The sequence below is a fragment of the Pezoporus occidentalis genome, unplaced genomic scaffold, assembly GCF_034315485.1.
Source record: "Pezoporus occidentalis ecotype Australia unplaced genomic scaffold, CSIRO_AGI_Poc_V1 ctg75, whole genome shotgun sequence".
Taxonomy (NCBI): Eukaryota; Metazoa; Chordata; class Aves; order Psittaciformes; family Psittacidae; genus Pezoporus; species Pezoporus occidentalis.
The window spans coordinates 649062-661347 of NW_026916104.1; the positions used below are offsets into that span (position 1 = coordinate 649062).

At 48.3% G+C, this 12286-nt stretch overlaps 1 protein-coding gene and 1 long non-coding RNA gene across 2 annotated transcripts; one reads left to right on the forward strand and one right to left on the reverse strand.

Annotated features, from left to right (window-relative positions):
- Window positions 1-765: 765 nt before the first annotated feature.
- Window positions 766-3382, reverse strand: TRIL (TLR4 interactor with leucine rich repeats). Its single transcript, XM_062602109.1, has one exon. The coding sequence runs from the start codon at window positions 3128-3130 to the stop codon at window positions 836-838; it is 2295 nt and encodes a 764-aa protein (XP_062458093.1). The 5' UTR covers window positions 3131-3382; the 3' UTR covers window positions 766-835.
- A 695-nt stretch (window positions 3383-4077) lies between these two features.
- On the forward strand, window positions 4078-6716 carry LOC134155194 (uncharacterized). Its single transcript, XR_009961463.1, has 2 exons — window positions 4078-4254; window positions 4638-6716. It is a non-coding gene; the product is annotated as an uncharacterized LOC134155194 (long non-coding RNA).
- Window positions 6717-12286: the final 5570 nt, after the last annotated feature.

The window sequence follows — 12286 nt, forward strand, 5'->3', positions numbered from 1 at the left end:
CTACAGCACACATTACTGTGCACAAGTACCAAGTAGTATTTATTCAAAACAAATTCAAAACCAGCCCATTTGTAAACATATTATAAAACTCTTGTTAGTTTTTCCTAGTGGTGTCAGCAATATATTCCTGTAAAACTAACCAGTTGCATTATTCTCGTTTACAAAAAGGTATGAAAACACACTCGCGCACATTAAATGGCCTCACATTCATTTGGAGTTTAAAACAGCACAGCCTTCGAACAGTCCAGAGTAAATCGTACATTTCCAGCCCTCCAGACAACTCACTGGTCACACACAGTAACATTCAAAGATGACCCCCCAGTCCAATTTTTGATTGAGAAGGGCCGGTGCCTTTGACAGGTCTGTTCAAAGCATCCTCACACAGGACCAGGCTGCTCCCCCCAACTTGCTGCAACAGCAGCCTGGGAAAATCCACTTGTAGAAAAGCACACTTAAACTTATGGCTCCGAGACCACATAAGCAGGAATCACCTGCTGTCTGCAGTCGCTCCCGCTGTTCTTCTCTCCTCATGACAAAGAATGGCTACCGTAAATCGAGGCTTTTGGCCTGGTTACTGTCGGTTTCTGAGAAAACGGTGCCATCCCCGCAGAGGTGACCCAGCAAGCCTGCCTCACCACAGCAGCAGCCCCAGCCTGCAGTGAGGGCGGCAGAACGCACCCACTGCGCTAGAGCTCTCTACCTCGAGGCTGCGACCCAGCGGGTCCCAGGCCATACCCTCACCGACCAAGAGCCGCCTCGCCTCGCCTCGCCTGACCCTGGTGCGCCTGGCCGCTGCCGCCGCCCGGGGCCCGCCGGGAGCGGTAGTTGCGTGGGCTCAGTCGGCGAACCGCTGCAGCAGGTGGTCGTCGCCGTGGCGTCCGCCGCCACCGCCGCTGCTGTCCATGAAGCGCTCGCAGGGGAACTCGATGAGATCGGCCTCGCTGAGGGCGCAGGCGGCGCCGCGGGGCGACCGGTGCGACTGGAAGCCCGAGAAGTCGTTGGAGACGCCGGTGCCCATGGAGCGGAGGGGCCGGCGGGTGGAGTAGAGGTGCCGCACGTGGACGGGGGCCGCCTTCCGCCGCCGCCGCCCCAGCACCTTCTTTCTCAGCAGGCGGGAGGCCCAGGCGGCGAGCGCCGCGAAGAGCAGCAGCGCGTTCACCGCCAGCAGCACCAAGGTGAGGAGCTGCTGGTCGGGGCCGCGGGACCCGCCCGCCGCCGCCGCCCCGCTCTCGGGCAGGGTGACCAGCCCGGCGCAGTGGTCCCGCGGCGCCACCGGGCACACGCGGCCGCCGAGGATGCCCTCGACGCAGACGAGGTAGGGGGTGTCCGGGCGGAGCTCCCGAAGAGTGGCGGCCGGTTCCCCGCGCTCCGGCAGGTAGACGAAGCGCTGGAACTTGACGGCGGCGCCGAAGCGATCGAACAGAAGGCGGAACCGCGCCGGCCCCAGCAGGCGGGGGCTGCGGTGCGGCCGCACGGCCCAGCGCACCGTCACCGAGGTGGAGCCCACCGTCTCCACCGACAGGTTGCAGAGGAACAGCTTGTTGAAGTCGCACGGGTCGGACACCAGCGGTGGGACCCCAGCAGCCGGCGCCGAGCGGGGTTTTCCTGCCCGTCGGGGCCACGCCGCGCTGGGCGGTGCCGGCCCGGACGCCGAGGGGCGGGCGGGCAGCGGCGGCGTGGGGCTGGCGGCCTCCTCCGCGGCCCTCGGCGGCGGCGCCGGGCCCTCGGGCGCCCCCAGCAGGCGAGCGGTGGAGGCGGACGGCGGCGGCCCCGGCGGCCCCCGGGGCAGTCCCTCGCTGCTGCTGTTGCTGCCGAGCCCTTCGACAGACGGCGGCGGGGACGCGGCGGAGGGAGCCGCACCGTCGTGGCAGGAGCCGCCGTCCTGCGGCGGTGGGAGCTGGGCGTCCTGCAGGTAGTCGAGGTACTTGCCAGCCAGGGCGGGCGGCCGGCGGCACTGCACGAAGACCGTCAGCAGGCGGCCCTGGGAGTGCCAGGCCCCCAGCCAGTGCTTGAGGCCGCGGAGGCGGCAGTCGCAGCTCCAGGCGTTCCCCTCCAGCTCCAGGCGGTAGAGAGCCGGGTTGGAGGCAAAGAGCTCCCCGGGGACGGTGGTTAGCGCGTTGTCTCGCAGGCTGAGCTCCCGCAGCCGGTCGAGGTGGCCGAAGGTGGCAGGATGTAGGGAGGTTAACGCGTTGCGGCTCAGATCCAGCGCCTCCAGGCTGCTCAGCGGCTCCAGCAGGGCAGCAGGCAGGTGGCTCAGCAGGTTTCCCTCCAGGCGCAGCTCCTTCAGTGAGCCCAGGCCAGTGAAGGCATCGGGGGCCAGGTGAGCCAGCCGGTTGCCACTGAGCGAGAGCTTCGCCAAGCCGGGCAGGTGCTGGAAGAGCCCCCCTGTGAGCTGCTGCAGGCTGTTGCTGGCCAGCAGCAGGGTGTGGAGGGAGCGCAACGGCCCGAAAATGTCTGGGTGGCGAAGGGAGCTCTGCTGGTTCCCCGAGAGGTCAAGGAAGCGCAGCTTAGCCAGGCCAGTGAAGGCACCGCGGCTCAGCCAGCGGATGCGGTTGGACTCCAGGTGCAGGTAGAGTAAGTTCGGCAGCCCTGAGAAAGTGGAGTCGCCCAGCGAGCCCAGCTCATTGCCATCCAGCCGCAGCTTGACAAGGCTGCTGAGGCCGGAGAAGGAGGCAGCGCTGAGGCGGCCGATCTCATTTGCGTTCACGTAGAGGATGCGCAGCTTAGCCAGGGTGCTGAGGGTGCCAGGGGCCAGCGCCGGCAGCAAGTTGTTGCCCAGGTAGAGTTCCTCCAGCCGATCCAGGCGCTCAAAGGCCTTGGGATGCAGCGACCGGATCCGGTTGTACTGTAGGTCCAGGCGCTGGAGCCCTGCCAGGCGGTGGAAGTCGAAGGCAGAGATGTTGGCGATGAAGTTGCCCCCGAGGCTGTAGGTGAGGACATCCTGGGGCTCGGCAGCCTTGGGCACGGAGCGCAGGCCCCGGTTGGTGCACAGGAGGTGCTGGTGCTGCTGGCAGTCGCATGGCTCGGGGCAGATGGACTCGGCCGCGGGCAGCAGCAGGAAAAAGAGGGGGACGGAGCCCCAGAGCACCCGCGGCAGCAGCATCAGGCGGACCCAGCGCGGCGCCCCCATCCCAGGACGAGCCGTGGGCTGCTTTCCCCGCTGGCTTTGTGTTGCTCCGGCATCCCCTCCGCCTCCTCCGCGGCTGCTAATCGGCCCTTCCTCTGCTCCGCGCCGGGCTGAGTTCCGTGCCGGGCAGGCAGGCGCGGTGGCGGCAGGTCGCGCTGCCCGGCACCATGGACTCGCAGGGGGCACGGAGCGGTGAGAGCACTGCAGCTGCCGCCGACCGGGCTCGGCCGCCCCGTGCGGGCTGCGGTCGGCGATCGCGGGGCCGGTGGTACCGCGGGGGGCGGGCCGCGGAGCGAGCGGCTGCCCGCTGCTCCGCCGGCTCTCCCAGGGGCGGAGGGGGCGGGCGGAGCGGTGGAGGGAGCGGGCGGAGCGGGGAGCCGGAGAAAGACGAGCTCCGAAACTTGCCGGGAAAACTCAGCGGAAATTCGTACTTCCCACACTGTGCCCTGGGGGACCGGAGGATCGGATGGAGCGGGGGAGAGGGAGGACGGCTCGGCGGGGGGGCGGGAGGGAGGAAGCCCGCGGCCGGTCCTGGCTCGATTTAGCCCCGGCAGCGAGCAGGGGCGCAAAGTGGGAAAGTAGGAATTGGAACCGGCTGTGACTGCCTCCCAGCCACATGGGCTGCAGATAGAGCTGCGCATCGGGAGGGGGAAGGGAGCACGACCAAAGTAGTTGTGCGTGTCCCGTCCCCGTCCCGTGTTCGTCCCATGTCCGTCCCACCACCCCCCCATTTTGCTTGTGTTTAGAAACCTGTCAAAAGCAATAGCTACGGTTTACCATGGATGAAGGACTTGGTTTGTTTTTAATCAAAGGGCAATCAGAGGACTAAGACACCTCTAGTACATCAAAGACTGAACTTTCATTCTTTCTCCGCACCATCCTGCCCAGTAGGTTACTTACAAAGCTGCCAGTGAAGATGCAGTTGGACATAGCTCCAGCTCCACGATGCTCTTTAGAAATAAATCCCATTTTAAAGGTTTATTTTTTTCTCTCAACAACATACACATTCAGAATGAAAGGAAGATGTTGGGAAGCATACTGTAAACAAAGTAGACCTCATACCTATCCATTCAATGACTTGCCTTTCCTGTTGGCATTTTTCCTTTTCCTAAGATGTCACCAAGGGGGTAAATAACTGTCTAAGGGCAGGGGGAAATGCCTAGATAGGAAGTGTATATAAGGCTGCCACTGATGGTGAGAGAAAGAAGGTAATGCCCAAAATGTCATGTTGCAAGTATAATAAATACATTGGAAAGTGTGATATCACATGAAGTTGAATCCAACTGCACACACCTTGCACGCACTGGCTGGACAAAAGCAGTGTACAAGCCATGCTCCTTTCTCTCACCAGAAGACAGAATTTAGATAGTTTTCATGGATGTTTTGTTTTTAGTGGCAGTGCCAACGTGAGGAGGTAACATGGCATGGTACTTTGTGCTGCATCCCTGTTGTCTGCTTCCATGGAGAGCTGTTAATTTGATCTAACTCTGATTTGGTCCTTTTTTTTTAGCAGTTGGGAGAATATGAAGTGTGCTCCGAGTCTGCTCTGGAGCATGAAGCACAGTGTTGTGCATGGAAGTGATTTGCCTGGAAAGCACACTGGCAGTCTGAAGAAATCTTGTAGAGAAGGGATAAAGCTTGGCTCAGTCAAAGGAAGATAACTGTGAGCCTCTTAATTCCTAGCTCTTGTAGTTAGCTGAGGCTAGGCCTTATGAAAAATGATCTTTCATAGTGCAAATTGCATTGTGCTTATGTGGGAAATCATGTTTGCACCATCATAGGGAAGTCATATGCACTATCTTGTCATTAAACAAGCATCCTTGCGGATTAACCTGATTTCAAATTGTGTCCTAAATTGTTGCTGCTTTGTTTTCTGAGGGTGGAGAGAAGTTTGTCTGTTTCTTGAGTGAAGTGGAAGGTTTGTGTTTTGATTATTTTTAACTGCTTTATTTCAAGCAGTACACACTTGATTAGTAAAGTATTCTTTTTTCCTGAAATAAATCTGAGTAAGTTTCACAGGAGGAACTTTTTACTAACCATTGTTCTTCTTTCCCCAGGTTATGAAAGAAGCCCATCCAGCATTCATTCATGATTTGAATGTCCATGGGTCATCCCTTCTAGACGTTTTAGCTCAGTCTCTTTCTTATCAAATATATTTTCACTTACCAGCTTTTTCTTTTCAGCATCTATCACATCATGTCTAATATTCAGGACAAAGTAGAAGTTTTTCACCTAACAAAACCTGTGTGTTTCTTTGCTCATTCTCAAAGCCACTATAGTGCAAGGGAAGACATGCTCTCCAAGTTTTCTTTAATTCTGAGCAAAGCCCAATTGACTGGTTACTTTTCCCCTCAACAAATTTGCTTCACTGTGACATACATTAAATAGTGGAATTTCAGAAAACCATTCTGCATAATGGTATGCTTATTTTCTGTTCCTTTGGGGTTTTCTTTTGAAACATGCTCAAGCTTATGAGGACAATTTATGAACTGTCCTTCCTGTAGGAGCACCATAGATCTTTTTTTAGTCACGTGTCACAGCAAATATTAAAGGTTTAAGTCAAATTGCGTCTTAAGTATTGCTTTTGATGTATGCTTTCTGACACTTAGCCAACATTATTATTTTCACTGGGTTTGGGGAATTCTAAGTGACTTTAGGAATAAAAAAATTTTAGTAGTGCTTCTTAAGAAGAGAATCACGCTCTTGTTCTCACGCTGGAAATATGGAAATATTTTATACTAGAAACAAAATAAATACAATGGGATTTTGGCTGATTTATGATTTTTTTTTTTTTTTTTAATTCAAGTAGGAAGTATTTATTCTAAATACATTAGGAACACATCTGTTCAGATAAAAGATGCCACATTTGTTTTCCTGCTTTGGAATAGGAGCTTTCCAGCTGCAGTGGTTCTTATTTCTTTACCAAAGTGCACAATAAACTTTTTAATGCATTATTGAGAAATAGTAATCTTTTTTTTTCTTTTTTACCCCAAATTGAAAAAACATAAATCCAACTGCGAAAGCATAAATCCAACTATGAAAAACTGGAGGGCTGCATTAAAAAAATAGTCTGTTCTTAAAAGTTTTCTTAAAATACACCTTCATGGTTAAGATTTGAAGTATGAGGATTTTCAAGGGCAAAGAACAAAGAGTAAAACCAGAAATACTGTCTTTCAGCTGATACAAATCTATCCCTATGATAATTATGAGAGAACTGACCTTAAATAAGGTATTGTTTCATGGCTAAATAGTATCCATATGTTTGTTACACCTAAGACCATGTGATTTTCTTTTTGTTGTTGTTTTTTCGAGAGATGTTATCTAGGTCAGAGGTCTGGTGGTTGAAAGAGATTCAACAGTTATTTGTAGTCCGAACACGAAATGGAGTGAAAGAAGCATGCTCAGTGTAGCCTATCCCAGTGTATCCTGGGACTGTGGCAATATCGCCATGAGAAACTCCCTTTAAACAAAGCATGCTGGGTTTTTTTCTCCTTTGAAATGGCACAAAGAGTTCACCAATGTTACATAATTTGTTGGTTGCCCTTACTGTGGTAACTAACATTTTAAACAAAACCTTTCCCTGATGCAGTGTTTTGTGTTCACATGTAATGAAATGTCACTTGCCACATCCAGTTCTTCAGAAGTAAAGCATAACTCCCAGGCCAGCAGTTAATATTACATGCCTGTTCTGCTCCACAGAATGAAAGTTACCAGATGTTTAATAGATATCTGAACCCATCACCCTCACCCGTAGAGGTTTGTGGCCTATAAGTCTCTGCTGGTTGCACCTATCTTTAAATCTTTTCAGAATTAAACATCTGAGTATAAAGCATTTATGTATTTTTGAGATATGATGCTAGTCTAGACATGGGTGTACCATTGTGTGCATGATCCATCAAACAGTCAAAAACCCACCGCATTTCACATAGGGTAGGTTGTGCCTCTGAGGCTTCCTCTGGGCTGGTGGTTCCAGGTTGATGATAGCAGTTTGTTCCTTTGTGCATATTAATTTACTGTCCAAGCAATTTCAGATCTGTTTTTTGTGTTTCCCTGTGTAGAGTATGTGAAATGAATTGTAGCTGTATCCACGGGTAACAATGTATTCACATGTTCTGTCTGCAAGTGAAAATCAGCTGGCTCAATCTATACAATTAAATGCAGATCAAGTAATGGATGTTGTTGCTGTAATACTAGTATTTCATAACAATAAATGGAGAGTTAGGTATCTGTATTCTTCTGTTAGTGATCTCTGCAGTATGGATCACTTACAAATTAACTTTCATCAGTTAGGTTGGCTGAATTAGCACTTGCAAAAGTCTAACCAATTTTTTAGCTGCTATGTTTTGCTTTATCCAACACTTATTTTGTCTTTGAGAAACTGCTTAAGGGAAGTACGTGCTTTTTGTGTAGTTCAGCATCTGTGATGGTAAGAAAGGAGAGAACTCTACATGTGTCAGGGTAAGAGTAGTATAATTTATGTAAACCAAATGCTTATGTAGCTTATGCAGGGCCAATTAGCTGTTGCAGTGTCTGCAGTTCTTTCGCATGATTATCTGTTTATGTACTGAATCTTTGCAGTATTGTTAGACCATTTTTTCCATAATGGGATAACAAATCAGGCAAGTGTTCTTGCAAATATTTTCTTCTTCTCTTCCTCCATAAAAGGGTATGTGTATTTAATCTCTTTCCTAGTGGGTAATACTCTCTTGCCATACTTTTAGTGTGATAGATGCTCTTTTCTATTCCTGTAGTTTGGAAAGTGTAGCAGAAAAACACTTAAACAAAATACCACTTGGACGAGGACTTCTATTACTAATTGGTAAAACACGTTCTGGTAGAAATACAGAAAAATAGAAAAAAACGCACTGTTGGATGCCATTGACTTATATTACATTAGAAGGGATCACTCAGTATCACTCTAGCTTCCCAACTAGATGTGGTTGCTCAGGGCTCTGTCAACTCTACAAGGATGGAGGTACCACAGGGACTCCCATTAGGTAGCTGAAGACAGCAAAGCCGTCTTATGGCTAAACAAATCCTTTTCTTTCAGCCACTGTTCATTCATTGATGTGCTTCAGCCTCACGGTCCTTCACTAGACTTGCTTCAATATGTCAGTGCTAAAATCCGCCTGCAAAAAACCCAGGGCCACTAAGATGATTAAGGGACTGGAGCTTCTGTCACATGAGGAAAGGCGGACTGTTCTGCCTGGAGATGAGAGGGCGCAGGGGGATCTCATCAATGTATATTAATACCTGAGGGGAGAGTACAAAATGGACAGAGCCAGGGTCTTTTCAGCGGTGCCCAGTGACAGAATAAGAGGCGGGGAATATAAACTGAAATACAGGATGATATGTCTGAACATCAAGAAACACTTTCACTGTGAGGGTGGCTGAGAGCTGGCACAGATTCTCGTGGGAGGTTGTGGAGTCTCCATCCTTGGGGATACTCTAAAGCCATTTGGACGAAGTGTCCCTCTCTCTGGAGCCTTCTCTTTCCCAGGCTGAACGAGCCCGACTCTCTTTGCCTCTCACCATAGGAGAGGTGCTCTAGCCCTCTGAACATCTTTGTGGCCTCCTCTGGACTCGCTCCAAAAGGTCCACATCCCTCTTGTGTTGGGGGTGCCAGAGCTGGACGCAGTACTGCAGGTGTATGAGAGCGGAGTCATGCTCCTTTTGATGCAGCCCACGACAGTTGGCTTTCTGGGCTGTGAGCGCACACTGCCAGCTCATGTTGACCTTCTCATCAATCAGCACTCCCCCAAGTCCTTCTCCTCAGGGCTGCCTCTCAACCTGTTCTCTGCCCAGCTTCTATTTGTGCCTGGCATCACCTGGACACATATACAGGATTTTGGACTTGGCCTTCTTGAACTTCATGGCAGTATCCCATGGTCCTTGCCAAGCAGATCCCTGAACAAACCAAGATCTGCTTTCTTGAGGGCCAGGATTGTAGTTTTTATAATTTATTTTGCTCACTTGACTCAGGATTTTAAACTCCACAATGTAATGGTCATTGCAGCTGACATTCTCCTCGGTGTTCTCAAACCCATCTGATTCTTGATTGTTTGTGAAAACAGGTTCAACAGAGCACCTACTTAGCTTGTCAGTCATCAAAAAGTTGTCATCAACACACTATCAGCATGTGCTCCCACTCCTGTTTCATATTTAGTGTATATGAGTCTTAAATAATTGAAAATTACATGCTAGACCCTGAACTGGTATGACTCAGCATATGTTTGTCATTAATAGAGCCACGTGTGTTTTCACCCAAAAATATGGCCTCAAGGCCTAAATGGTTTTTAAGAAACCATTTAAGCACGTGACTACATTTTGATCAGAAAGTCTGGATCATTGGGTTTAGTCATCTGCTATCACAGTAAGTCATATGAGTTCATTCACATCCTTTTGAGAAGTTATTTCAGTTTGGTGCTGGGTTGTTGTTTTTTTTTCTCCTTTTGCTGCTGCTGAAAGCATCATTTGAGAACATCTTTTGAGGCAACCTTCCAATTTCAGACATAACTTGTTCCTGTTTAGTATGCATTTCTTCGTAGGGTCTGAATTATCCTTGAACGTCAAAAACTCTACTTAGTAGTTTGGCAGTTAGTGTTCTGGTATTTACAAAAGCCCAGTCCTACCCCTTAAGGCTGTTTTGCTGTGATAAACAATGCAAGCTGGTTGAAACTGCCATAGACAGGTAGACTCCTGATTCCCCTGTAGATGCCAGTATGTCTCATCTCTGTTTTAATTACTCCTTGCATATGAGTGATAGAAATCTACACCTAACTCCTGGTGAAGTCTCTTCAGTGCCTGGAGAGAGTTTCATATGCTTACAATTATGCTCAGTTTGAAATCACTTGAGGCCATTTCATTCAACGCTCTTCACTAACCTGTACGTTTGTGTCATACGTCAGCGCTGACACCTCGAGATTTAATTAAAAAATCTGTGAAATATTGTCACTGCTTCTTAATACCACATTTTTGCTGTATATGGTGATATGTGGTACTGAGAGTCATTGTTTTTAGTGAAAATGGGCAATAAGGCAGCATTACATAATCCTTCAGTCTTAAGCACTGAACATTGCTATATAAATTGACCTGTGGATATTTGTGTGTTCAGAGGGGCAGACATAAACATCTTTCTCTTAACACTGCAGGCAGTGAGCCTTTGAAGCAGAAATACAGATTTCCAATCTCTTATTGGGAATTGCTCTGTGCAGTCACTTCATCCGTGTAAGTACCTTGATAAAGTGTTTGTGGAGTTTTTCAAAACATTTGCTAATTAAAATGAGAGGACCTAGAAAAATGAAGTGGAAGCAAAAGCATTGTAGCCCTTGCATTCTTTATTTTTATAAATATTTGCATTTTGATTACATTGTACTTAATACCACATGATGAAATGTGATACTGGATCAAAGCTGTTGCTCCGTGCTGTAGCTGAGACTTGTTTAAAATGGCTGATTTATTTGTAGTATTCCATTATACTTCATAGTATTGGGTTACAAATTACTGTAGCTGAATATGTTCCAGTTAGCTCCAAAGAAGAGTACATGATACTGTTCAACATTGTGGAAAAAAGAGAGGCTTGTTATGACATATAGCTTAATCTATAGACCTGGTGAGGAGAGAGTTAACACCTAGTATAAATCAGAAGCTACTCTGATATTCTCAGGGTCTAAGAACATGTAGGCTAGATGATAACAGTGTATGGCTGCATGGAGACCTCATAGGCTGCGTGGAGACCTCATAGCAGCCTTCCAGTATCTGAAGGGGGCCTACAAGGATGCTGGAGAGGGACTCTTCGCTAGGGACTGTAGTGATAGGACAAGGGGTGATGGGTTAAAACTTAAAGAGGGGAAGTTTAGATTGGATATAAGGAAGAAGTTCTTTACTGTGAGGGTGGTGAAGCACTGGAATGGGTTGCCCAAAGAAGTGGTAACTGCTCCATCCCCGGCAGTGTTCAAGGCCAGGTTGGACAGAGCCTTGGGTGGCATGGTTTAGTGTGAGGTGTCCCTCCCTGCCCGTGGCAGGGGGGTTGGAAGCAGATGATCTTAAGGTCCTTTCCAACCCTAACTATTCTATGATTCTAAGGTGTGGCTAAAAGTGGGTGGAAAACTTGTACCTGATCTATGTTGGTGATTACTCTAAAACTTGTCATGCTTATCCACTTTGGTTCTGCAAGGTTTTATCCTATGGCTGCTGTGCATTATTACCTGTCATTAAAATGGAATGGAATAGAATATGCTGATTTGATTTTCTGGCAATGCTACCTAGAGGAGAAGCTGCAGATATTGGAGGTTAGGGTCAGAGTTCAAAATTAACTTGCCAGTTAAATGGTCTGAGGAAAAAAGTAATTCATAATCCCCAAAAGGATACGGTGAAGGGTAGAATGTAGGCAGGGAGGACAGCAAAGATGATGAGTGTTACAGCAGTTTCAGTAGTAGAAGAGGACATATAGGCTGGTGTAATGCATGTGTCTGTTGCTTTCAGCACTGTAAGTAAGGAGTCTTATCTTAAAAACACTCTGGTGAGACAAGGAAGTGTTGTTTGTGGGGTGGTTAATAGAAGATCAAAGCTGATTAATTTTTGAGTGTCTTATTTGGGAGGCTCATCACCTGCTTTGCCATAATTAAAATTTATGTAGTATTTAAATATTTAACATATAGCTTCTGCCTAGCTAAACTTGCACCTTTGATTTAGAGGTCACATCTTTTGAAAGCCAGGCTCCCCAGATGTTTCAAATTACACAGCCATGAAATAAAGGACTCCAAAGTTGTGGGGGTTGTGGGTTGATCTGTGATAGAGACAAAGATAGAATCTACTTCTCTGCGGCAGCATTTAAGTATTTGGACTAAAGAAATACTTTTTCTCCTTAACCCTTCCTGTTCTTATCTCCTGTACAATTGTGCTCTTAGGTTCTTTTATCTTGAGGATAACAATCTCCTCAAGCCTTGGAGTTTCCATGCCACTACCCCAAGACCCCTGCTTATTCATAAAGATTTATGCAATACTTAATATCAGAATGTATGTTAAAATATATGTACATAAGTGCTGACAAAGTTATGATGGCAACCTAAATTCTGGAATTTCTTCATGGGTAAATGTTCAGCTTTTAGAATCATAGTATATTTTAGTGTGATTTTTATGGTTTTTTAAATTAAGTTC